Source organism: Neocloeon triangulifer, unplaced genomic scaffold (genome assembly GCF_031216515.1).
Source record: "Neocloeon triangulifer isolate White Clay Creek 2 clone unplaced genomic scaffold, ASM3121651v1 ptg000012l, whole genome shotgun sequence".
Classification (NCBI taxonomy): domain Eukaryota; kingdom Metazoa; phylum Arthropoda; class Insecta; order Ephemeroptera; family Baetidae; genus Neocloeon; species Neocloeon triangulifer.
In genome coordinates this window covers 4,253,250-4,279,925 of record NW_026775554.1, presented here as the reverse complement: position 1 = coordinate 4,279,925, position 26,676 = coordinate 4,253,250, and the positions used below count along the sequence as shown (strand labels likewise).

The 26,676-nt window shown below is 39.3% G+C and overlaps 3 protein-coding genes across 3 annotated transcripts; 1 reads left to right on the top strand and 2 right to left on the bottom strand.

Moving 5' to 3' along the window:
- Positions 1-32: 32 nt before the first annotated feature.
- On the bottom strand, positions 33-2,463 carry LOC132197475 (solute carrier family 25 member 45). Its single transcript, XM_059620781.1, has 6 exons — positions 2,329-2,463; positions 1,774-1,886; positions 1,380-1,623; positions 1,201-1,327; positions 1,030-1,148; positions 33-701 (listed from the first exon to the last, which is right to left on the bottom strand). The coding sequence occupies exons 1-6, from the start codon at positions 2,366-2,368 to the stop codon at positions 460-462; spliced, it is 885 nt and encodes a 294-aa protein (XP_059476764.1). The 5' UTR covers positions 2,369-2,463; the 3' UTR covers positions 33-459.
- Positions 2,464-3,259: 796 nt separating this feature from the next.
- Positions 3,260-8,114, bottom strand: LOC132197471 (eukaryotic translation initiation factor 4 gamma 1-like). The gene is made up of 6 exons (XM_059620775.1): positions 7,954-8,114; positions 6,987-7,880; positions 6,837-6,923; positions 5,089-6,144; positions 4,118-4,934; positions 3,260-3,974 (listed from the first exon to the last, which is right to left on the bottom strand). Exons 2-6 carry the CDS (start codon positions 7,516-7,518, stop codon positions 3,266-3,268), a joined length of 3,201 nt encoding a protein of 1,066 aa, XP_059476758.1. The 5' UTR covers positions 7,519-7,880; positions 7,954-8,114; the 3' UTR covers positions 3,260-3,265.
- Positions 8,115-9,013: 899 nt separating this feature from the next.
- On the top strand, positions 9,014-24,717 carry LOC132197134 (metastasis-associated protein MTA3). The gene is made up of 17 exons (XM_059620214.1): positions 9,014-9,382; positions 10,288-10,355; positions 12,805-12,898; positions 16,624-16,719; positions 21,024-21,244; positions 21,297-21,517; positions 21,576-21,675; positions 21,758-21,946; positions 22,004-22,137; positions 22,191-22,300; positions 22,358-22,474; positions 22,530-22,642; positions 22,729-22,954; positions 23,011-23,214; positions 23,281-23,421; positions 23,595-23,910; positions 24,507-24,717. The coding sequence occupies exons 1-17, from the start codon at positions 9,355-9,357 to the stop codon at positions 24,664-24,666; spliced, it is 2,538 nt and encodes an 845-aa protein (XP_059476197.1). The 5' UTR covers positions 9,014-9,354; the 3' UTR covers positions 24,667-24,717.
- The last annotated feature ends 1,959 nt before the right edge of the window (positions 24,718-26,676 follow it).

Genomic DNA, 26,676 nt, shown 5'->3' with positions numbered 1-26,676 from the left:
ATTTGGATGTTTTATAAAATGAAACTAACACGCTTTTTATACAAGCTCGTAACAAAATTTATTAAACCCCGAACAGAGATACAGAGGATATCATCATCTGTCAACTTGAAAGAAAATAATAATCATATGATCAACTGCGAGAAGGGCCAAAATAGTTCTTAATTATTTTTGCACGTGGGTCAGCAGGATGATTGGGGGAAAGGGAAATTTTAAGACAGCGCAAGAAGTTTTATCCAGCAAGAATATTTGCAGCTTCGTCAGTAAACGCGTTTTAATGTGTAAGTATTTACAACCAACATGGAAGAACAAAGTCCCCTCCAAGGACCGGAATGATTTTGCACGACCAACAAATCTGTGTGGTCCAAGTCAGCTTTTAGTCTTTGCTTTCTTTTCTTCTTGTTCCTTATCACTCGATCGTCGACATGACCACGTGTGCGACCTGTTTTTAATTATAATATTTTACACTAGGGCGCCACATGACTTCATGCAGTGTTCGTAGCCAATGAAGATGGCCGCGTTGACAGGGAAGGCGCGACCCACAACCAGCCAGAAGCCGCGGCCAAAGACTCGGAGGCCTTCCGTGCGGACACTGCTCACCGCACAGTGCAGCATGCCACGATACTTGGGCTGAGCGCCATTGTCTGCCTGCAGCCGCGACTTGATCACATCAAGGGGCAAGATCACACCCCAAGATACTGAACCTGAGGACACATTTTTTTATTAGATAGTTAAAAATATATTTAAGAAATAAAAATGCTCTTTATTATGATAGTTATTCATTTAAGAGAAGAAAAAATTTTAAATTTCTATTTAAAAAAAAAAAATGTAAAACTCGATCCAACTGAAAATTTATCTTATAATCTTTAGTTTTCCTTTACTGATTTTTTTTTTATAAAACTAGATAATTTAGTTTTAACTGCTTCGTACAGCCCAATTTTATGAAGAAAAAATATAATTTAACTTTAAGTTGAAAAAGGAATTTAAGTACATCAACATTTTAATAATAATGGTTTTTAATAAAAATCTTACCAGCCAATCCTCCAGCAAATAAGGTGTTGAGCAGCGTCGTTTTGCTGGTTTCCAAGGGTTTCAGCGCCCTGCGAGTTGCCTGGTAAACCAGCATGTATACCCCTGATGCAGGAATGTCTCTGTAAACTAAAATTGTAAAACAATTGTTCCCCAAAAATTAGTTTTGTTCACCTCAAGATCATTGGAGTGAGACCTCTGTAGAGACCACTGACGCCTTCAGCTTGGAAAACTTTGAGCAGACAGTCGACAGGGCCCTTGAAGTGGCTTGGTTGGTTGGAGCCCCACGAAGCAGACGAGCCTGAACAATGAAAATTCATACATTGATTTTTCTTGTCGATTATATACCATACCAGTCTGAATCTGCAGTTTGATTTTAGCTAGGTCAACAGGACACGCAACCCCAAGTTGAGCAACGCCCCCTATGCAGCCGGCAAGAAAGACGGTGGTCAGATTGGCCTCGCTCTCAGGTCTGACATCGTCGCTGAGCAGCGACTGCATTTGTCGCAGACTAGTTCCATAGACGCCAAAATAGAGCGAGTTCATCAGCCCGGCTGAGAGCACAGGAAAGGACATTCCTTTATAGAAGCCGAGGAACTGCAAATTTTTGAAGAAAAATTTTAGAATGCATAATAATTTAATCAGAGAACAAAAGAATTATATTCAAAATAGTTTAAAAATGGATTGTAGCACTGTGAAAAATTTAACAACAATATAGATAAGTTTGAAATAGAAAAAAAAACTTACTCCTTCATGTTTGAGAGTGCTGGCTGCACACTGCCACGCACCTGCTTGACTGAGGGTTTGTTGCCGCACCTTGATTGTGTCAGCAGGATGTCCAACCACCAATCCACAGGCACCTAAAAAGTAAATACAAAATTTTTAATTTATGTTTCAAGTCAGGAATATCAAAAGCAAAAGATTTGTTTTAAATCTAAAATAAAATTTATTTTATGTGAAATAGTATTTTAATTATTAAATAAGTTGAGTTTTAGCCCAAAAACATTTATTTAAATTTAATTTAATTAAAATAAATGGAATGTAAAAATATATTAGTTTTATAAAACAAACTAAGCAATTTTTAGCCCTGAATATAAATCCTTACAATCACAACTGGAAAATAAATAATGATTATAATTGATCCTCGGCCAATTTTGTAATGACCTTTTAACCCAGCACTAGATCTTTGTCGAAAAGAAAACAAAGAATCTTCTGATAACAGTCATGCAATAAAAACAAACAGAAACTGAAATTCCTGCTGTAAGGAGATGAGATGAATGAAGACGTCATAAAAAAATGTACCTGCAATCCATCCACAGAAGAAATCGCACGTGGCAGTCATGTCGCTTTCGAGAGTCACAGTGCATCGGAGCTGGCGAAGGGGTGCCGCAAGACGACAGAGTTCAGGGCAGCCATGGTGCCCACACGATGATGATTGCTGACTGGGCACCGAGATGCGCGCTGTTGGGCGTCGCTCGCTCCTCACACCGACCGGCGCACTCGCTCCTCTCGCGGGGAGGTGAGTCGAGAGAGGCACCAAGTTAGCTAGGAACTGGTATCACAAATATGCATGCTTTGGCCACACCGGATCACAGCAGCTCACGGCCAAGAAACACGTTGACTGACTCGACAGAATTATGGTTAGCGTTGCGAGTCTCCGATTCGAACGAACAAGGAATGAAAAGTGACTGGATGGGGCGCAAAATCTAACACAGGAATGCTCGCGAGAAGGCACTTTCACTTTTGAGGCTGTGAGCAAAATTTCTTAACATGGTCCACTCGGTTCGTTCTTTGCGTAACACACTGAAGGCGAGTTTGTCGTGTTGTTCTTTTTTTGAGCACTTAATATAGCTTTTTTAATGCAACTTAATAAAAATTAAGGAGTTCTCCAAGTCCAGCTTACACATCGACTGACTTACTTAATTCTACACCACTGACGCTTAAACGCTAAGCTCTTATGGCTACAATTGATATTGTATCTATTTACATAATTCGCTGACGGGAAAAAAATAATAACTGACTGGGGGGAAGCTGGTAGGCTGATTGATAGGACAAAGGTGTTTCGAGCGGGGACATACTTTGAGCATGGTTCAAAATGCAAGCAAATCATTTAAGAAAATAATAAATTCCAGTTAAATAAGACTTGTTGTTGAATAGTTAGAGCGGCAGAAGAAAAAATGTGTAAAGAATAAGAAAGGTATTTATAAAAGTAATGGTAGCAAAAGTAAAAGCAGCCGAATCACACCCGGGGCAGCTGCTTGGTCTGGGACGGGTTGTCGTTGGGAAGGTCCGTGTCCGACGACTGGTCGCTGTCTCCAAGCACCATGAACGGATTCTTGGTCTTCGGCACTCCACTCCCGCTCAGCATGCCACCTCCGCTCCCGCTGGTCCACTTGTTGAAAGACATGGGTCGGCCGAGGTTGAACTCTTGATCCTTCACTAAGCCACCAGTCAACTTTTTGGCGTCGAATGGGGTGTTGACCGGTTTGGGAGGTCGAGGTGTGCTTCGGGAAAATTTGTCGTTTGGGCGGTCCTGCCCCCGAGACGGCGTTCGAAGATTTGACTGAGGCATGGGCGAGGGTGGTGGCACAGCAGCCGCCTCCTTCTTGGCTTCCTGCGCGATTTCCTCCATAGTCTTGGGCTTGGCGGCCTCTCGGCGAGGTTTCCATCCACTGTCTCGCAGCTCCACGACGTCCTGCATCATGAACCTGATTCTCGTTGACGTGACTTTTTTATCCACTAGCTGCTTAATTTGTGCAAATGGTTCCTTCAGTTCAACACCCTTGTCTGTCAGGTCTTTGCCAATGGTGGTCAGAATCTTACACATGCACTCGAGAGACTCCTCGCCGCGGTCTGAGAGCAGTTCCAAGATGCAGCGTAACATGATAGCATCCGTCAATAAAGAACGTTGATACAATTCGGCAATGAACCTGTTCACGCCAACATACCTGTAACAAAGGAATTCTTATTTAGTCGAGGTGTTTAAAAATGAATAATGCCATGAGCCTGTGATATTTTAACTATTTCCATATCCCAAATCATGACTTTCAAAATTCACATTTCCCACAAAAATTAAAGTTGAATTAATTACCTGACTCGCTTTTTCCTCTCCATTTCAGCAAGTTCCATTTCAAGCTCTTTTTTCGAATCACCAGTGGCTTCCTCTATTTTCTTAACCATCTCCTCTTTCTTCTTGTCTTCAACCTCATTTTTATTCTGCTTCTCAAACTCCTGTTGACACCTTGTGATCAACAGTTTTTTGAACGAGACCAAAGTTTCTTGGCCTTCCAGTTCCGTCCTCAATTTTACATAGCATGATAGTTCATGGCACATTTTGGCGTATACGTGAGAAAAGCTGGGTTCGTCAATCGCCTTTAGGAAGATAAGGTTGATCACCCCATCAAGTTTTTCCATTGTATCAATTTTCATTTCTTTCACTTGGCCCATTAGCTTGTCAAACTTCTCGGGCGTGATTTTGTTCAAAATGCTGCGAACCTTCTTGAGGAGCTCTTCCTTCTCGGAGGCGTCATCTTCGTCACTCTGTTTGCGCGTTGATGGTTTCCATGCGTTTTCAGTTTCATTCAGCTTGACGTCGGCATACAAAGAAATGCTCTTGATAATCCGTGGGTCTCTGCGTGGAGAAGAAGAGGAAGCAAAGGCAGGCATCAGGTTGTTTTCATTACTAAATTGGAAGCCACCACCAACAGGTCTGGAGGACCTATTGGCTTCGCGCAGAATGTTTTTGGGAAGATTAACGTTGTCTGGAAGCTTCAAACTGACGGGAACCGTCTGCAACTTTTTCAAAAAGTCCGACTCATACTTTTTCTTGCCCTGCTGGTTAAAAGGGCTCCACTGGTCCTCAGCATACACTAAATTATCCATGGAAGAGGAACGATATAGTTTTTGACCTAAAAACAAAGCAATTGAAGAATAATTCGAGACCAAAACATAAGTATATTTCAGTTTATAACTTAATGGGTTTATTTATAACTTTCTATTTAATTTTATGGATTAAATTAAAAAATATATATATATCTCAGAAACATTAAATTTAGAACTTACTTGGTATCCGATTTTCAGACTTAGCCTCAGCCTTTTCTTCCTTGCCAACAGGCTCAGATGTTTCTGGCTCAACAGCTTCCTCCTTTTCCTCTGGCTGAACAGAGACTGATGGCAAACTAGCAGGTTCTTGTATCTCTTCCTTATTCTGGACAGGATCATCAGCTGCTTCAGTTGGCATATCAATAGGGCTAACGCATTTTGTCTCCTCTTTTTCAACAGGAACAGGAGTCTCAGATTCCTTCATTTTGACTTCTTCCAGCTTCTCAACCTTTTCTTTTGATTCACACTTCTCCTCCTCCTTGGTCACATCTTTAACGTCATTGACAGGGACATTTTCAACAGGTTCAGGCTCTTCAATGGGCTGGGTCTTAACATCTACAACTTCTGGTTCAGGCTTAATCTCTTCCTCCTTATTGACTGGCTTTACGGTATCAAGCTCCTCTTGAACAGTCTCTTTACTTTCCACGTTTGTCTGTACCTCTACCTTAATCTCGATCTCCTCAACCTTGGCTGGAGGGTCAGGTTTCTTCTCTTGGACAACTTCTGGCACCTTTTTCTCTTCTTTCTTTCCTAATAGTCGATCCTTGTAGCTGATGACAGCTGGTGGTTGCGGCGTTGGAGGTTCTGCTGGCTTCTCCGAAGCTGCCTTTAGGCCGCCGGCCGTGGAAGCCTTGCCCTTGGGACCCTTCTTGTCAAAGTCTTTTCGTCTCTGCGGCTGCTGCCTTTCCAGTTGCTTTTCCGGCACAGGTCTACTGTCTGTTTTCTTCTTGGAAGTCCTAGTTCTGACTTTGGCCTCCTGCCAATCTCCTCCGTCTTCCTCTGCCTCTGGAGGTGGCACCTCATGACTCTCTTGAGGTGCAGCGTGAGGCGTAACAGTCGAGGAACTTGGCTCTGGAGACTTAGAAGAAACAGGTGGCTCAGGAGTCGCGGCAGGAGACTTGTGTCTGGAGTCTTCATTGCGAGGAGCGCGCTGCTGTCTGGAAGCTGGTTTTGACTTTTTGTCGAAAGGTTTTGTTTCGACTGGTGGTTGTGGAACCTGAACAGGAGGTACTGGCGCTAGAAGAACATAATTTTAATTGAAGTATACCAATTTTTTTACCGGTTAATAATTTAAAATTTCATGCATATTGTCATGTTCTACATGATCGGAATTAAATAAAAGATGCAATAAAAATTTAAGGTTGTAATCCCAACGATAATAAATTTAAAAATAATAATCAACATAATAGGTTACCAAAATCTCATTGTCAGTTGCTAATCTATAAAGTGACTCAAAGTTCTCAGTATTTTGATAAACATATGTCTTTCAGAAATTTTGGGGATTTTTATAAACACTTCATACAAAGTTAATATAGTGATAATCTTGCAGAAGGCTTTTCAACGCATTTTCGCTGATAAAGTCGGCTGAAATTATATTTTCCAGTGAAATAAATTAAAAAAATTGTTAACCAAATTCAGTTGGATCAAATGGATAACAAATGATTTACACAATGAATTGAATAAAATTAATGTGCTGATCAAACAAATGATTAGTTATTCTTGTTTGAGCAAAATACACAAAATTGAGTTATTTAATTAGTCATTCTAGGAAATTTAAAAGCGATTCATAAGTATTTCCATTTGTTAACTAACAGAAAGCACTTATTCACAATTAAAATTTAAAATTAGCATTATAAAAAATTTAAAGGAGTTTTTTAAGTCACAATTTACGAAGGAAAAATTTAAAGATATAATTAACGTCAAATCACCTTCAGCACCAGTTGTCTCTGTTTTTCTCTCAACTTCAGGGGTTATTTCTGGACTAGCTCGTTCTTCTTGCTTCTCAGAAATTGATCCTGCATTAAAACATGATAAGCCACCTTACTAATTTTAAAATAACCACAATAATTATACTCTACCATTAACCAAAGGAGGTTCTTCGGAGGTTGGTGTTTCTTGCTCCTTAGCCTCTAGATCACCATTCAGTTGCTGGCCGGCGCCTTCCTCTGCTGACGAAGTGTTGCCCTCGCCAGCAAGGTTGACCTCTTGCATGGTGCTGGGGTCTACAATGGCAATGGCCCTCGACCGAACCTTTGCGTGTGGCGGCACTTGTGGCTGTCTGGGTTGCAGCATGCGGTTGGGGGCGGACATCGGCGTCGTGAAGTGGGCCGCCTGTTGGCCCATGGGCATCTGAATCATGCTGGCAGGGCGCACCATCGACACGTACGGAGGATGTCCGTACGAAGCAGGGTTAATTGGATATGAGTAAGGGAGGGACGTGTACTGAGGGTACACCGGAGCAAACTGCTGCTGCTGATTCATGGTGGATGGCACGATCTGGATGTTGGTCATGGCCATCCGCGGTTGCTGCTGCTGCTGCGGCTGCTGGGGCGTCGACCGCAGTTGCTGCTGCGACATGTTGGAAGAGTTCTGGCGCGGCTGTCTCGACATTCTGCTCAAACGCCGAATTAATGTGTAATTTTTTTAACCAGATCAAAGTTCGTGGCTCTCAGCGGCGAGAACGGGCATGGTGCTACGTGACGTGACACTCCTTAAATTTTCTAGATTTCCTCTTGGCCGAGGGTCGACGCTGGTTGCCACGTGTGTGGAGCGACTCTCCTCGAGCGGGTCGATAGATCTCGGTACACTGACACGAAAGCAATCAGAATTCGCTAACTGCTGCTGGGCTGTTTTTCACGTTAGCCATCTTGGATTAGTTCCATGTGAATCGCATGCAAAATTCCACGACCATGCGGTCTGTCGGCAGTCGGGAGATCTTTGGGCGCGATCGCCGCGAAATTCTTCCGTGCCAACTGCAATGACAGTTTGGATCAGCCGATTGACTCAAAAAGACGCAAGAATTTTTCAAATTTGGCAAAAACTCACGTCACTTCCAAGTTTCGTCGCGAAATCCGCAGGGCGAGACCAGGTTTTCACGCCGTATTTTTGAAAATTTTTAAAATGGATTCCCCCAATTGCCCTGTCCGGCCGCTAGGTGTCTTGGCCGTTAGCCAATGGCCCCGCAATAGCGCCAAAGGAGAATACAAAAACTACTGTTGGGAGAATAATAGGAAGGAGCATCCACTCCAACAATCCACTCCCTGCTGCCAATATGCTACGAAAACGGCACGATACACGATTTTTTGTGTAATTGCTGGCAGGCTCTGAAACGCTTGCGCCGCGTTTATAAAATTTATTTTGAATATGTTTGGAATTAAAATAATTAACAATAACAAATTACTTTAAATTACATAAAATATTTTATTATATTATTAATTTTTTATATTAAATATTGTAAAACATAAATAAAAAAAATTTCTAATACGTACATACTCATAAATCTTACATCGATTTGTTTTATTTTTTAAATCAAATTTAGTAAAAAATTTGCAATTTATTTGTAATATTTTTTATTTTATTAAATAATAGAATTATTTAAAGCAAAATTAATAAGAGGTATAATATAATGTTATGATTGATTAAATATTATTTAGATTCGGTAATTTTTCTCCGAGTATTTATTTTTAATTTAAATTATACGATTTTATTACAAGAATACAAAAATCATAATTTGATTAATTTTAATTTTTTTTTTAATATTCTAAACCTCACCTCAAAGAAAGTTTTTCCACGACGAAAAGTATGATATTATATTTTTTTTTTCTTTTTAATTAAAAAAGTGCCTGTTTTCCCATAAGGTCCCATGTATAAGAACTGAAATTAATGGCTTATACGCAGCCATGTTGCTTCCCTCTATCCCTCTGCGCATTACACCAGTCAATCAGAGGGATGAAGAGTATCTTCTCCTTCCCCTCTATGCTCCTTGGCCAGCCCGTCGCGATTCTTTCCTCACTTCAAAGATGTCGCCACCAATGCAGAGCGTGACACCAGCCGGCGGGTAAATTCAAATAATCGGTCTCCTCTCCTTGTCGCAAAAATCTCTCTTTTCAGGGCGAAAAATCGGCCGACATTAGGCAAAAACGTAATCTAGGAGGCATTGCAAGGCGCCAGGACGAGAAAAACGAATACGATGAAGCGAGTCGTCCGGCAAATGCCCAGTGCCGATGTGTGTACCACGGAGCAACTAGCCTTCTGATGACGTCACACCGGCAGGAAGAAGACAGCAGCAGAGAGGAGAGCGACGAACGAGAAAATGGCGAGTTGTCGCGGCAGGGTCGGTGTTGTGATCGCGTGAACTTGACTAAACGCGGTGGATTACTGACATTTTCATGTGGACACTTGCCACTGGCCTCGTGAGTGATATCTAAGTTAGCTCCGAGTTGCAAAATGACGGCCAACATGTACCGAGTTGGAGGTGAGAGTCGCAGCACTTTTAATTATTTCGTGTGTGTGTGTGTGTGTATGTATGCAGGCCAATGAGCGGCATTATGAGCGCGGGCGGGCGTACCTCTCATTATTTTTGCGGTGGCCGAATAACGCGCTAATTGGCATTGTTCCGTCCCGAGACGGTTCTCATCCTCTCAAGCAGCGTCCGACGTGTGTCCAAAGAGTCAGACCGGCAAAGATTTCGGCCCAATGTTTTGGTAAAAGCGTGCGGAATTGGCCGCTGTCGGCTTCGGTCATGTCATTCACTTGTACATACGCACCTCTGCGGGAGTTATCCTCGCCGGGCATCGAACGGAGACCCCGGACTCGAAAGACGCCCGCAGAGCATTTTGTTTTACCAACTTTTTTTGCCGCCCGGCTGCAATGTAAACAAAGGGTTTTACCAATTTTGTCCGTTTTCCAACTTTTCGGTCTGAAGACTTTGTTTATTTTCGATTCGCGGGACGCCGCTAATTTGATTTTGTGTGCTAATGACACTATTATTTTGCTTGTGTTAATAAACGTTTCGACGAATGAAAACATTTATTTATAGGAATTTTGTTCGAGGGCATTTGAATAGATTAATAAATATTTATTCTCGCGTTATACTGAAGCCCTGCAACTTAAATCAATACATAACCTATCATTAGTGTTCAGAGAAAGTTTTAAAATATTTTTCAAGCTTAAAATTTATTAATCTCATCACTTTTTAAGTAAATATTTAGATATTGTTATTAAAAATCTAAAATAAATTCTTAAATAATTTGAAATTTAAATTTTGGAGTTGAATTATGGTTTTAAGATTTTAGAAGGCAAAAAGTCCTTTAAAAATAGTAATGTATTCTCTATTATTTAATTATATTGAATATTAATTTATAAATTTTCTTATTTCAGACTATGTCTATTTCGAGTCATCTTCGACGTCGCCGTACCAAATAAGAAGAATCGAGGAGCTGAATAAGGTTTGTATATTTTTCATTTTTTTTCTAATCAAATTAATTATCAATAATGGATTTTAAATTTTATTTTTACGCAATGTAATATTTATTTGCTGAGTCAATTAAAACTCTTCTTCCGAGTGGCCATTTTGATGGTAATAACCACTGTGCACGTTTTCGCTAACGGCAGCACTTTTTTATGTTTGATGTGTACTCAGGTTGCAAGTTTTTTAATCAAATCACTTGCCGGTTCAATTGAAATTTGAATATTCATGTTTTTTTTCCATTTATAGACATTTTGGTATTAAACCTCTTTGATTGTAATTAAGAATAATCAGACTAATTCAAAGAAAGACATAAAAAATCGTTCCATTTACTTTCATCAAATCAATTCTGTCTAATTGCTTAGCAGGCAGGTAACTCTGCAATATTGCTTAACCACGCATTTAAAAACTAAAAACAGTAATTATTGAACGTTTTGCTATAATTAAATGGTTTTATGAAGTAGAATTAAATAAATTCGTTTAAATAAGAATTTAATAAAAAAAGGAATAACATAAATGATTGTTTTTGATAAGAATGAATATCATTGCAGAGCATTCACCTCGAATGACCTCTGATAATAAAACAGTAAAATATAATTATTTAAAATCAAATTTTTTTTAGTCATCCAACCTGATCTTATTTTTTTTCCTTTTAAATTCATTCAATTTACATGCGATAATATCTGTGATTCGGTCTTGTGGTGATTTAAACCAAGTAGAATATTATTCAAATCGAGGAAAAAAGCGCCATGATCCGTTTTGGTAAAATGGCTGCCTAATTAACCGTGAACAAAGTAATTTTCACCACTGGATCCATTCCTCGGTCAGACGATCTTGGTGCCCTTGATTTGATTAATCGCCAAAACACACTACCTGCGAGAGTGAAATAAAAAAAATTTGGACGGATGCAGACGGGAGAGTGAATTCGCACGCGAAAGCATTGCCATTCGCGGCGGCGGCGGCGGATTGTGTTGCCTGCCGAGTTTTTGGATCATGCATGCATTCGTGCCGGAGCACCAGGTTCGAGCCCTGTCCATCACGGGCGCCGCAGTCACGCCTCCTGTTGGCCCTCGGCGCAGACGGAAAAGCAACCGCCTGCTTTTTTGAAACAACAACTCACAGATATGATTCCGTTTTGTCGGCTGCGTGATTGTATGGCCGCCGCGTGAGATATCGTTCTCCCGGCCAGGTGACTGAACTCCGAAATGGTCCACATAAAACAAACCTTCAAATACAACGTGCGTGCAACACAATGCCGCGAACAATTTGTCATAAGCTCTGCACTGTTCGCTTCTGACTGATTCGATTACTAATAAAATTGCGTATTGATTGAATAATTCAATTATTTTGTTTGCCTTCCAATATTTAAAAATGTATAGATTTAAAAACTTAAATTATTTTGAAGCATACAAAATTTATGGGCCAAATTTAAATTTTAAATTAAATTTATGGGTTTACTGCTAAATAATATGCCTGATCAATTTTCTCAAAATTGAAATGGGAAGGAGAAAAGGGCTTGTAATGACCCATTCAACCATTGAAACTATGTAAAGGAGCAGTTTTTTATTTATCACAAAATGGACAAATTTTTATATTTGCCAAGTTCGGACAAATTATATTTTGCGCCGTTTTACTCCAAGCTGTGTTTTCACTTTTTTTCCCGGCCTCTTGTCTGGCATTCCTTTTTGTGTGATGAGTTATTGATTTGCGAAGGAATTTTTTTCTCCAAACACGTTGTTAGCGTAATTGGTTCTTGTTATCTCTGCTGCTGCGAACTCGCATCTTCTCTCACTATAGCAACGTTGAGTGATCGAGAATTTTCTTCTGGTCGATTGAAAGCAACTTTTCCATTGCCTTTTATTAAAACAATGGAGTGAAAAATATTTATACAAAAATCTAAACAAAGTAGCCACAAATTGTTATTTAAATAAATGCATGGCGCTTAATACAAATTTTGTTGATTAACTTGGGTGATTTTAAAAGCCAAAATTATATTATTGAAACAAGTTTAATATCCATTATTGATTATAACTTTAATTGCTGATATACCAGCAACAACTTTTAATCTCAAATCGTTTCCAAAATTAGCACCGTCTGCATCGCTTGTCAATTATTATTATTTCCATATTGCGCGGCACGTAAACGTCAAATTTGAATTACAAAGTTTTAAGCTTACTCCTTATCAACCAATTCGCTTCAAGGTTGAATTGATTTAAGAAAAAGTTCAATACTTTTATCTTGGATCGGTAAAAACGTTGTAATTGGCATGATTGAGATATTTGAAGACGAGAATTTCGCTGGTTGCAATTTTCGACTCTTTTGTCTTGTACAACTTCATTCTTTTTCTGTTTCTCGCCTATCTTGGCACCTGTGTTTCAATTTGGCTTCTATTTAAAATAATAACATGTAACATCTTGTTGTAATTGCAGACTCCGAACGGCAACGTCGAGGCAAAGGTTATGTGTTTCTACAGGCGGCGTGATCTCCCGAACACTCTCATCATGTTGGCAGATAAGCACCAAAGTAAGTGCAAAAATGCTTCATTAACTTTGCAAACTTTTTCTCTCATGTGTCGCGGCGGCGGCGACGACACTGGTGGTGGCGCATTTGGAAGTAGCGCACAGTGTGTCGTTCGCACTCGCGGCTGACAGATTATTTTTTAACTCGGTTGATAATGCGTAATGAGCGCTCCAGATTGTCCGACGAGTGAGTGCTGCACGTGCAAAAAATAAACGGTGTGACCTTTGAAGAGAAAGCAATTTCCTTCCTTTTTTATTGCAAAGTTCTTCTCTTCAAATTCCCACTGAAATTGATAGAAAAAAATTGTGATTATAATAAAAAATATTCGCAAAAGGAATCTAAAAAAAAATTGATTTTTAATGGTTTCTGATAATTTTGAAGAGATTTTATTATCTATAACTGTTTGATTCAGTTTCTTTTTAAAATTGTAGTAGATTAAAAGATCTTCATACTTCTAAAGTCGTTTGAAAAAGCTTTTCTTTACTCTGCTAATTTGATTTGAAAACTTTTATATCCCGCATTTTTATCAAATGCAATCAAGCGCAATTTATTTTAAAATGCAATTTCTAGTGTTTCGCGCACAAAAACTCAAGGAGATAGAAACAAATTAACTATCATATGTTATAATAATTTACTGCACAAGCCAAATCCTTTGAAATTTTATAATATTCCACTCAAAATTAAACCTTTATTAAAAAACAATAAGCAAAAAATAAATAGCTGCTCAAATGCAAAGCCATTTTGTGCAGAATTAGGAAAAAGAAAAGACTAATTTCAATTATGAACTCCCTGTGGGTTTTTGGGCGAAATTCCCCATCCTTATCATTGCGGTCTGACTTTAATTTGCGACCGGCGGCAGAAGGATATCAGATGGAAAAGTCACGAAAAAAGTTGCCTGCGGATCTGCCGCATGGATTGTGGCCGCACGATCAGCCGCACCAGCGCGCACATTCCTCCCTCGCCCGTGCCATTTTTGCTGGCGAGTGTGCGAAATGGCGTGCACCGGCGGGCAGGCAGGCAAGGGTTCTCTCACACCCACTTACGCTCGCAGGCCACCGACCGAGCCAGCGATCGGCCGACAGGCAGGCAAGCGTAATCTAGGTCTAGTGCAAGTGTTGGCCTAGGTCAGGGGCGCAATTGCATCGCGCCTAGACTTACCGAGCTGCAACTTGATCCACTTTTGCGATTATTGACTGCAGCAGTTTGATTGACATCGTGTGATTGACTTCTAAAAATAATTGTTTAAAAAGTGAATCTGAAACATTTTTAATGATTAACACACAAAAAGCTATTGACCTTGTAAAAAGATTGATTTTTGTGGCGTTTTTTTGTTTTGCAAAGTCCAAAGAGTTTGTTGTGTTAGTTATACAACAAGACATCTTTGAACATTATGAATCTGAAGGAATAATTCATTGACTTAAAGATAACGTCTGAAGGGCATGAATTTCATTTGAATTCACCACAAGCTTTCTAATAATGAAATTTTTGTTGGAGGAATCAGGGAACTGTTTTTAGCAATTAATCTTTAAATTATCGAAATAATTATAGAAATAATTATGCAATTATTGGAAAGAGTAAACTCTAAATTATAATTATATTTCAATAGACAAAATTAGAAAATTGTCTTTAAGAGAACATCAATTTTGATTGAAAGCCCTTTTTCTGTTTATGAAACGTGGAAAAAGCTGATGGATAGCGTGAGAAAAGTTCAGCGGTCAAACTTGCACAACAAAATTATTCATGAATGTTGCACACAATTAATTTCAGCGTGCATTTTTGCTGCCTAAGTTTGTTCCAACTTTGTCGCCAAGTGTTTATAAATTAATTTAAATTAAAATGTCAAATTGATTTTAGTTTGATAATTTGTTATTTTCTGTCAATTTTTGCATTCTTCTTAAAGGCGTTGAACTGATTTTAATTTTGTTGTTGCCTGTAAAACTAAATTTCAATATAGTTGGAATGCATAAATCAATTTTCAAAATAATGCAAGAATAAATCAATTTGCTTTTGCTGGTGATTTGAAATGTTATTCTTTGAGATAAGTTGTAGTCCATTTGATATCTGCGCAGATCTTTGTTAAGTCCTCCATATTTTGATGATTTTTGTTGATTTTATAACTTCATTTTTTTACTGTTTGAACTGATTTCTCATAAACAAACAATCACAGATACTTCCCTTAAAATTTAAATATCCACATTAGTTTTCCTTACATAATTATCTCCAAAAGTAATGTAAGTATTAATAGCAGATAAGTATGTGAAAAAAGATATTTAAAAAGTTTCTATCGGCTTTTGCGACGGGGTCGTTTGATGTCGGATCGGTCAGTGGCGATTGACCAGCAGAGTGCGGACAGTCGGCGTTAATTATGCCTGGACGCGATGGCGTTCTGCTTATGTTCTGTGTCAGTATTGATTTTAATTGCGCTCCGCTCTCTCTCTCCATAGAGGCATAACAACACGCGGGAAGCGAACCCGTGTCGGCAGGGCGCGCGGGCAGGCAGGGCGGCCGCCCGCCAGCCGCCCGCGCGTCTTCCAAGCAAATCACACATATTACAGAAAAGGGTATCCGATCGATATTTTGGGGTGTTGCGGTGTTTGTGAGTTCGCCTCCACTTTACTTGTCCGTCCTTTGATCAGCCAAACTCGCACACCTGTGCGGGCCAAACTCGGAATGAAAATAAGTTTCGCTCCGACTCTCTCTCGCAGACACCTGACTCGGACACTTTTCGGCCGCCGGCGCCTTCCTGGCAAATTAACAGTACGCGCTGCTGCTTCGAGCACCCCGCGGCGCCCGATGCCAGTTTGCGGCAGAGAGAGAAAGAAAAATAAATGGTGGCTCGGCAACAACTGGAATGCACCCTTGTTTGCACAAAAACGCAAAAATGAAACTAACATGAATTTTAATTTTAAATGGATTTCGGTTGTTTGCTAAACTTAAAATTCTTTTTGAGTTGACTTTTTGTTGTATTTTCAAGATTTATTGTTAAGTAGTTTTGTTATCAAATCTTCAAAATGTACAAACATTGCTCTTTTCTTCAAGTGATCAAAATTGTCAAAATGAGTTAAAAAAATTATTTGAATGATACATTTTAGTTTTTCCCTTTAAAAGTAAAATTTTATATTATTAATAGTGTAATACATTGAAAATTTTCTGATATATCCAGAAGTCTCTATGCAGACTTCATACTTTGCAATTTAACCTGACGCTTTTTGCAGCGCTCAGGGAACTTGAAATTTCTTAGGGTAGGCTAGAAATTGGGCTGCTCATGAAATCCCAACACATTCAATTGATGGCAGGCATAAGATTGAATGGATTGTCAATAGTACCAACTGAAGAATCAATTACCTAACCTACTTAAGAAAGTTACTAAAATATTTATTTTAACAATTTTATATATGAGGGCACATCGCTTATCTGGTATCATAAAATACCATGGACAATTTGGTAGTTTTTAAAATCTAAAACTTTTTCTGCACCTCTCTATTTTGGCAGGATTAAATATCAAATGGAAAACTTTAAAAATTAAGGTTACCAATTTTATGAGAAATTTTTCATCTGCACTCGAGAGCAAATGAACTGTTGAAAGCTAACTTTACAATTTTCACAATCAAAATTTCATCCTCTGAAATATCTATCAGCCAAGTAGTTGTTCTCTGTTTTTCTCCTTATAATTTAGCAGTGCTTCTTATAACGAAGAGCATAAAATTTAATGAGAATTGTTGTTTCAGTGGCTTCTGCGGACGAATCCCCGGTATCCGCCAAATTAAAAAAGTTGTGGCTCAAGGCACCATCTGCAGACGAGGCCGAGGCTGTTCAACCCTTAGGTGAGTTGCTCTCTTGCTTGTAGCCAAAATCCTATGTGCTGCGGCTGAAACATTATTTAATACACCCGAAAGTTGCATTTACAACAAAAGCGGCGGCAGCAAAGCGGCATCTCAACCACGCATGATCACCCCCCGGCGCCCTCCGCGATGCTTTTATACTTCTGGTCCATTATGTGACGTCACACCCCTTCGCACTATCCCCTTTCATTAAAATTGCAAAAGTTTTTCTTGCCCGTGAAAAAACGGCAGGCGGGGGCCCCGGCGTGGTGCTGCTGCTGCTGGTCAATTTCCAACGCAATCTTTCCGCCGCCGATTTTAAAGTATTTTCGCAATGTTATGTATTTCCAGAATTGAGCCATTTGTATTTAAAATTTGATAGAATTACTGAAAGAACCGTTTTCAAATGTAATTTCTAGTCTAAAAATATGAAATCTATTCTCTCATCTGATGAGTTAATTTGCTATAAGTTTGAAGAGGGTTTTCTGATTGTGTGCATAAGCAATCAATTGTTCCAAAAGCAGACAAATTAAGTGTAACAATGCAAAATATCCACCTCTTTATGCAGAAATAAAAGAAAAATTATCAATATTGTGGTAGAATTTCACGATCAAGGGTTGATTCTTGGTGATTTGAATATTAAGTCAGCTTTTCCTCGATGGGATTATTCGTGAGTTGTTTATTGAGAAGGGAAAAAACAGTTTTTTTTTCTTAAACAATAAACAACTCACTAAACCCACGGAGGAAAAGCCAACTTGAAATTCAAATTACCAAAAATATTAAAATTTAAAAGTTTTAAGTATCCAAATCTTTGGGCTCTGGCCGCTCTGGGCTGGAGATCCAAAACTAAGATGCAGCTGTTTTTTGCTGAGGCTAATTAAAAATAAGCCATTGACAATACGAACAAATTTCCTAGCAGTGCATAATGAAAAAAAAAACGTAAAATGGTATACGATCATATTTTTAATTTATTTAGCCGTTGACCTCTGGTTGTTATGTTTTCTGACAACCTGCATGATTTATTTCATTGTAGGTCATTGTTGACTCTAAATTCGCGTATTCTAAATGCTTCTTTTTTGTTTAATTATTTACGTGGTTTTTTTTTCAGAGTAAAAAATAGTCAGCCTCATTTTAACTCGCATTTTCCAGCAATTTATCTGAACAAAACATATCCAATATTGGTTGATGAATAGTATAACGATTTCGAATTTATTCTCTTTCTGAAATTGGCTAGAAAATGATCATTTTTACTATTCGAAACCTAATTTTTGCAAAAGTGAAACTGGATCTTGATTGAAAATGTGTTGGTGTTCAATTGTCGGCCCCTTCAATGAGATCGCGCGGAGTCTCTTTCTGCTCTATTTTGGGCGTCGTGAAATATTCCAATTAGCGTTCGGGTTGGTCGGTCGGTGAGTCGGGGTGGCAAATGCATCCGCCGCAGTTGAATAAATGACGAGGGCTATTTTCGAAATCGCTGCGTGATGTGGCCAAATTCGCGTTGGGTGCGAAAAACGCGTCTCAACGAGGTGCAACAATCAACTGTTGAGTCTCGGGGTCCGGGGTTTGACGCCCGAAAGTGTCGCGGGCCCGGAGCAGCGCGGCGGCGGCTCCGAACAAAAAGCAATCTCGTGTTGTGCTCTCCTAGCAGGGCGCGTATGTTTTGTGGAAACTCTCATTAAATAACTCCTGGCAGAAAGGCTACATGGAGCCCGTGCGCGAGAGGCTAGCTTATATAGCGCCAAGGAAATGAGGTGGGGGAGGGGGCAGGAGGACACATCGATTGCATGTGAAGTAATTGTCATTTTCCTCTCCCCCGGCTGGTGTAAATATCATTTAAATTAAAAACACTTCTTCTTTCAAAAAGTTTCAAAATCACTTTTTTCAACCACCCTTTTTTTCAATTTTTCCATACCAAAATTATTAATATTTTTTTTCGTCTCAATCTGTTTTGCCACAGCTAAACTTTTGTTTGGCCGACCCGCAGCTTATTACTCAATAATTAGCCACTCACTCACTTAGGCGTGCTACACGGCGCGTTAAAAATAACCTGCGCAAATGGCGAAATGCACACGACGTCTCCTCGTCGTTAACTTCTTCTTTGCTCCTCCACGTTGTATAACCACGGCGAGACGCATATTAATGCGCCGCGCCGCTTTTTGCACTCAACCAGTCTCTCAGATCAACTTTCGCCTTTTATTTTTGGAAAGAAGAAAAAATCTTTCGAAACTATTCGGAAGTTGCAGAGGATATAAAAAAGGCAACTACGCGCCAAGGCCAAAAATTTATTCAAACTTCTTCCTTAACCGTAACAGACAGGAAGTAGAGGTCGCTTATCATCACTTATCACACAACCATTAAGGAAAGACCTATGCTGATGGGCTATTTTAGTTCATGAACTCTTTCAAACATTGTAATTTTCTGCGCTACTTAAATAAGTGTTGTTGACGAGAGTTCAATCTGTTTCGTAAGGACGTTTGGAAATTTAAATTGAATTAGGTCAAGATTGTTTGTGATTATATGATGGGTTCAAACAATTTGTTTGATAAAACTTAAAACTTAAAGCATTCCAGAAGAGGGTTTTTATCTATAGATTAAAATGTTTCTGGTAAATTTGCAAAAATTTCAAAGGATTAATAATTTGTTTGCTGCTTCCAAATCCAAAAGGATTTTGCAGAAACTTCAAAAAACTTTTCCTCAACTTTTTCTCGCTCCCTGGATACGAGATCTGTTAATAAAACTTTGTTATTGCAAATTTATAGATTTCATTTTTAAACTTGTTCTTTAGCTTTGCAAATACGGCAAATACATAGTGGAAAAAACCTATTCAATTCCACAAAAAGGTAAACATGAATCAATTATTTTTTATCATTTCCAATGGTAATTTATATTTCTTGTAAAACAGGTCAAATTCATTTTTCTTTTGAAATCTACCTGAACACACGTAAAAAAGGCAAAAAAATGTTTTTAATTATTTTTCAAAACTATTTCGAGCGCCCATTGAAGCAGAAAGTCGATCGCGTCGCTCTTTTTCTCGCTGTATAAACAACACCCCTTTGCTTTGCCAATAAAAAAGCCAACGTCCTCTGGTCCTATGGTGGTCAGTTCGTCCGTCCACCTGGTCAGCGGCGCAAAAAGCGCGGCGGCCACTCGCGGGGTGTCTCTCTCTCGCTAAGCGGCGGGGATCACGTGACCGCGGGGGTTGAAGGCAAACCAGAAGCTCGGCGCTCGCCGGCATAATACATGGTTGGAGGCAGGGATGTGGCGGTATTGCACAGCAGACCCTGCCAACCCGCCGCCCCAGACCTCCCCATCGCTATTGATCCGACTCCCTCAGAGATGTGAGGAGTGTCGTTTTCTCTCTTTCTCTCTCTAACACCACACTGCTCTCTCTCTGTGTGTATGTATGAGCCTAGCGGTGGATGGCATGGGGCGGGCGCCCCCCGCCCTCCCTCCGCACCTCTAATCACTCCGACAACATCTCACCTAAACAGCCCCCCGGATTCGAAAACACACACTCTGATGATTGTTTTGACTAACCCTAATGGCGTTTGCTTTGGATTCCAACACTGAAACTAGAAAAATAAATTGAAAAAATAAAATATGTAAAATTTTGTGATAGTTTGGGACTTGAAAAATTAATAAGCATTTTCAAAATGCGCAAGTTTTTTATTGTAATGCGTGTAAAAATGTGGAATGAAACTGGTGGGTAATAAATGGAACCGTATTGGGGTGATTCGATCGTCGCTTGCACGCTAAAGAGAACTTTGGACGCCGAGAGCACGAGTCATTGCTCTCACTCGTAGGCGAAACTCATGCTTTATTAATTTGGCCATTTTTGTGTGTGTTTGCGCCTGAAATTCGTCACACTTGGCAGAGTGTGCTGCGGCGAGCAAGCAGGAAGGAAGTCGGTTGCTGTTATCAGTGATTGTGAAAAATCACCGGGTCAGATAAATCCTAGCAAGGAGTCATGCACAATTCATTTGTCGGATCTCAAACTCTATTCATTTTTCAAAAGTGACAAACCATTTTACATGAATAGAAATATAAAAGAAGAAATGAAGAGCGCAACTTCAATTTAAAAGTTAAATTTCAATAAAAAAAATATTAGTTTAGAACATAAAACTTTGCATCAAAGGTGGTTTAAATCTGGAAATATTTACATAGGAATAATTTAAAAGAGAAGTTTAAAAATTTTTGAGTGCTTACAGTTGATTTAATTACAATTTCTATGAGAGTAAACTAAATTTTTTTGTAAATTCATAAATTTTGATTTAATTTTAATGTTCAACATTGTTATCTTTTTGCAGAATCGCCGCCAGACGATGACGATGAAAGCACCAAAGGCAGCACTAACAGCGGCGACAAAGGTGGTGACGCCCTGAGCACCAAGCAGAGGCACCAGATGAAGCACCGCGAGCTGTTCCTCTCGCGCCAAGTGGAGACCCTGCCGGCGACGCACATACGCGGCAAGTGCTCCGTCACCCTGCTCAACGAGACAGAATCCCTGCTCTCCTACCTCAACAAAGATGTGAGTAAAAACACTCAGACTACTTTCAATAAATTAATTTTGTCATTTTCAGGATACTTTTTTCTACTGCTTAGTATTTGACCCGGCTCAAAAGACGCTTCTCGCCGACAAGGGCGAGATCAGAGTCGGCAGCAGGTACCAGGCAGACAATATGCCCCTTCTCAAAGAAGGAGACGCTGACGACCGCAACTCGGAAGATCTGGAGACCCTAGTGTGGACCCCGTCTCACCATCTCACCGACAGACAGATCGACCAATTTCTCGTCATTTCCAGGTACTAACATGAAGTTCAAGTACTGTAAGAATTTTTCTCATTTTGTCACTTGTTGCAGATCTGTGGGCACATTTGCTCGTGCCCTGGACTGTTCTAGTTCCATCAAGCAGCCATCCCTTCACATGAGTGCAGCAGCTGCTTCTAGAGATATAACTTTGGTGGGTTTTGCAGTTCCAAATTTTTTTAAAACTGCATTGCAAACATTTAAATAAATTCTAATTTCAACTCTTTCTAACTTAGTTCCATGCTATGGATACGCTTCACAAGCACAAGTACAACACGGCCGACGCCATCAGCTCTTTAGTGCCGTCAACGGGTCCAGTTTTGTGTCGAGATGAAATGGAAGAGTGGTCGGCATCAGAAGCTAACCTCTTTGAAGAGGCGCTCGAAAAATACGGAAAGGATTTCAATGACATCCGGCAAGATTTTGTAAGTTTGTTTCCAGTTCTTCTTGGATAATAATCTAAATTTAAAACCAATTTCCAGCTACCATGGAAGACCTTAAAAAATATAATTGAGTACTATTACATGTGGAAAACAACCGACCGGTATGTGCAACAGAAAAGAGTGAAGGCAGTAGAAGCTGAGTCCAAATTGAAGCAAGTGTACATTCCAAATTAGTAAGTTGATCAAATTTTATTAAATTGTTATGGGATTGATTGTTTTCTTTCAGCAATAAACCAAATCCTGCAGTAATTAATAACAGTAAAGGCGGCATTGTCAATGGTAACGGAAACGGAGCCGAAATCAGCAGTGGAGGAAAAGCCTGTGAATCTTGTAGTTGTAAGTGGACCAAGATTTTTTTATTGTAATGTTCTAATATTTTATTATTTACATCAGCATCTTCCTCAAGTCAGTGGTACGCCTGGGGGCCATCACAGATGCATTGTAAGCTGTGCAGCAATTGCTGGAATTACTGGAAAAAGTACGGCGGTCTGAAGAGTCCTTCAAGAATAGGTACAATCCAACTATAACTTTACAATTGCATGAATTAACTGTGAAATATTTGCAGAAGAAAATGACATTGACCTGAAGAAAAAGTCTAGTGGCAGCCTTTCAGATGAAGAGAGAGGAAGTAGTATGAATGGTCACAGGCACAGATGCAGCATTGTCAACTGCGGCAAGGTAAAAATCTTAAAATAATATTTTAATTGAATCAACTTTGCTCAGCTTTGGATCCAAGATATTAAAAATAATTATGTAAATTTCAGGAATTCAAATTAAAAGCTCATTTGGCAAGACACTATGCCACCGCCCACGGCCTGGCAATCCGTTCTGGATCTCCGAGACCAATCATGAAGACGAGAACTGCTTTTTATCTGTTCTCGACTCCCCTCACACGTGTCTCCAGACGATTGTGTCGCAACCTTCTGATGGTCCGCCACGCCGCCAGGGCGCCTTTCTGGCCCATCAACATTGCAGCCGTCAAGCAAGATTGTAAGTTGGGAAAAAATCCGTCCCGAAAATTAAATTAATTTTCATTCAAATCACAGGTCAAATGCAAATCGTTGGAAAGGGCTATGAGGAGCTCAAAGAACTGACCAAGTATAAGAAGAAGGACCGAGGCAGTGTGACAAACATAGCCACTTCCTTGGCCAAGGGTGAGCTAATCGTGCCTCCATGGTTGGCACCAACAGACAAAGCTTTGATTCCCAAGTCAGAGCAGATATCCTTCCCAAGACCACCTAAAGGACCAGGTCAGTTTTCTTATAAATTTTTTAAGAAAAAAACATGGCTAATTTTTATCTCTGAAATTCTTTTAGATGGTAGCATAATTTACGAAAGAATTCCCAATAAGCCCGAGGCAGAGAAAGTAATTCAGAACTCGCAGATTGGCATCAACAACATGTCATCGTCTTCTTCGCTTAAAAGAAGAGCCTATGAGGAAATGAATGGCATGGACCGTGAGTTAATTATTAACCTTTTGTTATTTTAAGAAAACTAAATATAAATTTAAGAATACCTAACAAATCCAGCTAATTATTTATTTAATTTTATTTAGTCTTTATTTCCTTCTGACTTCATATTTTTCTTAAATTATTTTCAATTATCATTTTTTAACTTAACTTGTTTGCAGCGGATATGCTTGAATGGGGTGAAGAAACAAACACGCCACCCCGTCCACGTTGGCCACACTCTGAGCTGAATACTTTGGCCCGCGACTTGACCAGCATTGCCGGACCCCCGCCCAGCAAGCGGCCACACAAAGATAGTGCCCCTGTGGCCACCAGCTACATGCCCAGGCACATGGGTCAGACCCCTGGGAAGGCTATCACTCGTTTGAACGGCAAAACGCAGATTGCCACTCTGACCCAGATGAAAAATGGGCAGAAGAGGATTTCGTGGTCGGACGCGCCCGATGACATGTACTTCCATGTCACAGACAACACTAAGTGAGTCCCAGATTTCTGCATTTTAACAGAGGAAACTCGATTATAAAATAGGCTGGATTTTTAACAAATTAGGTTTTATTTTCTTCCAACTTAAAATCAGGAGGTTCAAATTTTAACTATACAGAAAGATTTCTTGTAATTCTTTTCATATTTCCTAATTTTTAAGAAAATCCTTTAATACAGACTTGAGGAAAATATTTTCTGAGCTTTTTCTATTATTATTAAATAAACTTTTTTTACACTTGTTTTAGTATATAAATTAAAATTATCACACTATTTATTTTTCTATGATTTATTTTTTTAAATATATATCTAATAGTATTGCAGATGTAGTGCTAAAAATTAAATAACCAATATTTTTAAAAATCTTCTAATTTTAAATTTGAAACCTCTTATCAATTCTTATTTAGTGCTCTAGTATATTTCACTACTAATACTTAATATATTTTCCACAAAACATTTTGTTATGTCTTAATACAGAACAAACAAAAAAACAACATTGCAAATCTGACATTAAACTTATAATTTAATATTAGAGCTGTAGTTATTCAACATTGCATTTTTAAAAATTGAAGAACAAACTTATATTTTTGCAGAACCCACTTCAGAAAGCTGAGAAAGCAGCTGACCAACAGCGAGTTGCGACGAGCAGCCCGCAAGCCGTGGCGCCGGCTGCGTTGCAATGAGGCCGACCTGCTGGCCGCTGCCGTGGCCGCCGCGGCCGCGTCGTCGCGACCGATCAGCATGGTCGAATGACCCTATCAGGGCCTGCTGCCTCAGCTGCCGCCCCCGCCCCCACCGCCGCATCATCATCTGAGCACGGAGGCCGTTTTCCAGTCACCGGCGATCATGGACCTTTTGTTCTCGGCCTCCTCGATGGCACCACCTCCCTCACAGTTTTGAGCACAAAGCAAGCAAGCGGGCGGCCGTCGGTTCTTGGTGGTCTGACCGACCGACCGATTCACCAATTTCCACGGAATCAAGACTTTGACATAATTAAAAACAAATTCAACAGACTCTCAAGCTCGGACACTACACCAGTGTTTAGTGTGTGTGCGTATATGAGTAAATTTTCATCTCTTCTTAGCATCTGTAGCAACCGAAACAGTTTTTAGCTGCAGAGAATCTCAAGCAAAAGTGACGAATGTTGTTGTTGCTAGGTTGTAACAAAATGAAAACCATCTCGTAAATTGCGAATCGGGACCGGCGCCGTTTCATTTATGATTTCAAAACAGTGTGAGAAAATTTTCATGTGATCGAGTTTCAATTTCTTTGGATTGGAATCGGCCGGTCTCCCGAGAGTGATGAGTTCTGATAGAAAAACTGAGGAAGCTGCTGCTGCTTTGCCCTTTTCGGTGCTGGGAGTATGATTTTTCAATGACACTCTACTACAACTACAGCAGTAAGTTGGTTGGTTTTGATTTCCGAGCACAATTCAGCGTAATATTTTTATTATCAAGGATGAGTGAATGTTGATGAGAGAGCAATAAGTAAGCACGTAATGTTTGCTGTGGCTCCTTTCATTATTATCATTTGTTTTCTTCGCAAAATGCTAATTTCTTCGACTTAAGTTGTCCAGTAGGATCATCCTTTGTCATTGTCATTGAGTGACAATCTTGTGTTTTTCGTACGATATTTATTATTTATTTAATGATAATGATTTTCCGCAAACAGATAAATACAGAAAAAAAGGATAAAATAAATCACACACGCTGGTAGGAACGACAACCGGATTTTATATTTTTATCGCATTTCTTTCTGGAGGTCCTGTAAAAAAATTCTTGCATGTTTGTAACATAGCCGTAATTAAAAATTTTGTCATCAAATCACATTTTTTGAAATAAATCCATTTAAGCTATTAAAAAAAATCCTGAGATGCGTATTATTTACTTTATTTTCAAGCACCCAACTACGTTAAGAGGATAAGCTAACAATTTTAGGCCAATCCAAAGAATCTTATGGTATATAAATGCTGAATTAGTCTTATACAAAAATGGATTATCGGTTCATTCAATTCAATATCGGTTCACATTTATTTTGATTTGTGTCGAGAGTATAAATTTTGATCCAGTTTTTTTTTTTTAAATTGCATTGTTTGAAATATCTCCATAAAGCTGTCTAAAAAATCTTGAGATGTATTTTACTTTTTGCTCACAGAGAAACCAAACACTTGTGTCCGCTTGCCTCTGCAAAGCTCAAAGACGCAATCAATGTTGTATTTTTGGACGATTGCTTGTCGACCTTTTTGACGCACTCGGCGCTATTTCCAAGAGCACTTGCTATTGATTTTTACTATCGAGATTTATGATAGCGTAAAGGAAGCTCCTGTTTCTTGACACCCTTTGACATGTGCGAATAAATAGAATCATGACGAGACCGGATTTGCTCGCAGCTCGACGCGCTGGGACAGTTCCTCACTGTATCGATTTGGATTTGTTCAAATATGTATTTTGGTTCCATTTTCTTAAGAAAAGATTTATGATAACAACAGAGGAAAATATACTTAGTATCAAAATTTTTCAAAGCGTTGGTCTTTTCTTTAATTATTAATTAATAAAATTTTAATTCTAAGTGAGAAAGGACGAGAAGAAGTTTGTCTTTTTCTAATAATTTTTTATTTTGGAGAAAAATGGTGCACGTAATCTAAATTGTGACAATTTCTCCCTGGCGCCTGAATGCAGCCTAATGTTCTTTTGAAGTGCGTTTGAGTGAAGCAAGAAGTATTAAAAGCGTCTGAGGTGCAGCCATACTTACAACGTTCAGAGC

Excerpts from the sequence above, each read along its gene's own strand:
- LOC132197475 (XM_059620781.1), bottom strand. The coding sequence starts at position 2,368 with ATGACTGCCACGTGCGATTTCTTCTGTGGATGGATTGCAG. Across the intron at positions 1,887-2,328 it reads CTTCTGTGGATGGATTGCAG|GTGCCTGTGGATTGGTGGTT; the intron begins GTACATTTTTTT and ends TTTACTTTTTAG. Across the intron at positions 1,328-1,379 it reads CAAACTGCAGATTCAGACTG|GCTCGTCTGCTTCGTGGGGC; the intron begins GTATGGTATATA and ends TTCATTGTTCAG.
- LOC132197471 (XM_059620775.1), bottom strand. The coding sequence starts at position 7,518 with ATGTCGAGACAGCCGCGCCAGAACTCTTCCAACATGTCGCAGCAGCAA. Across the intron at positions 4,935-5,088 it reads GTCTGAAAATCGGATACCAA|GTCAAAAACTATATCGTTCC; the intron begins GTAAGTTCTAAA and ends CTTTGTTTTTAG. Across the intron at positions 3,975-4,117 it reads GAGAGGAAAAAGCGAGTCAG|GTATGTTGGCGTGAACAGGT; the intron begins GTAATTAATTCA and ends CCTTTGTTACAG.
- LOC132197134 (XM_059620214.1), top strand. The coding sequence starts at position 9,355 with ATGACGGCCAACATGTACCGAGTTGGAG. Across the intron at positions 22,475-22,529 it reads GAAGAGTCCTTCAAGAATAG|AAGAAAATGACATTGACCTG; the intron begins GTACAATCCAAC and ends AAATATTTGCAG. Across the intron at positions 23,215-23,280 it reads AAGACCACCTAAAGGACCAG|ATGGTAGCATAATTTACGAA; the intron begins GTCAGTTTTCTT and ends AAATTCTTTTAG.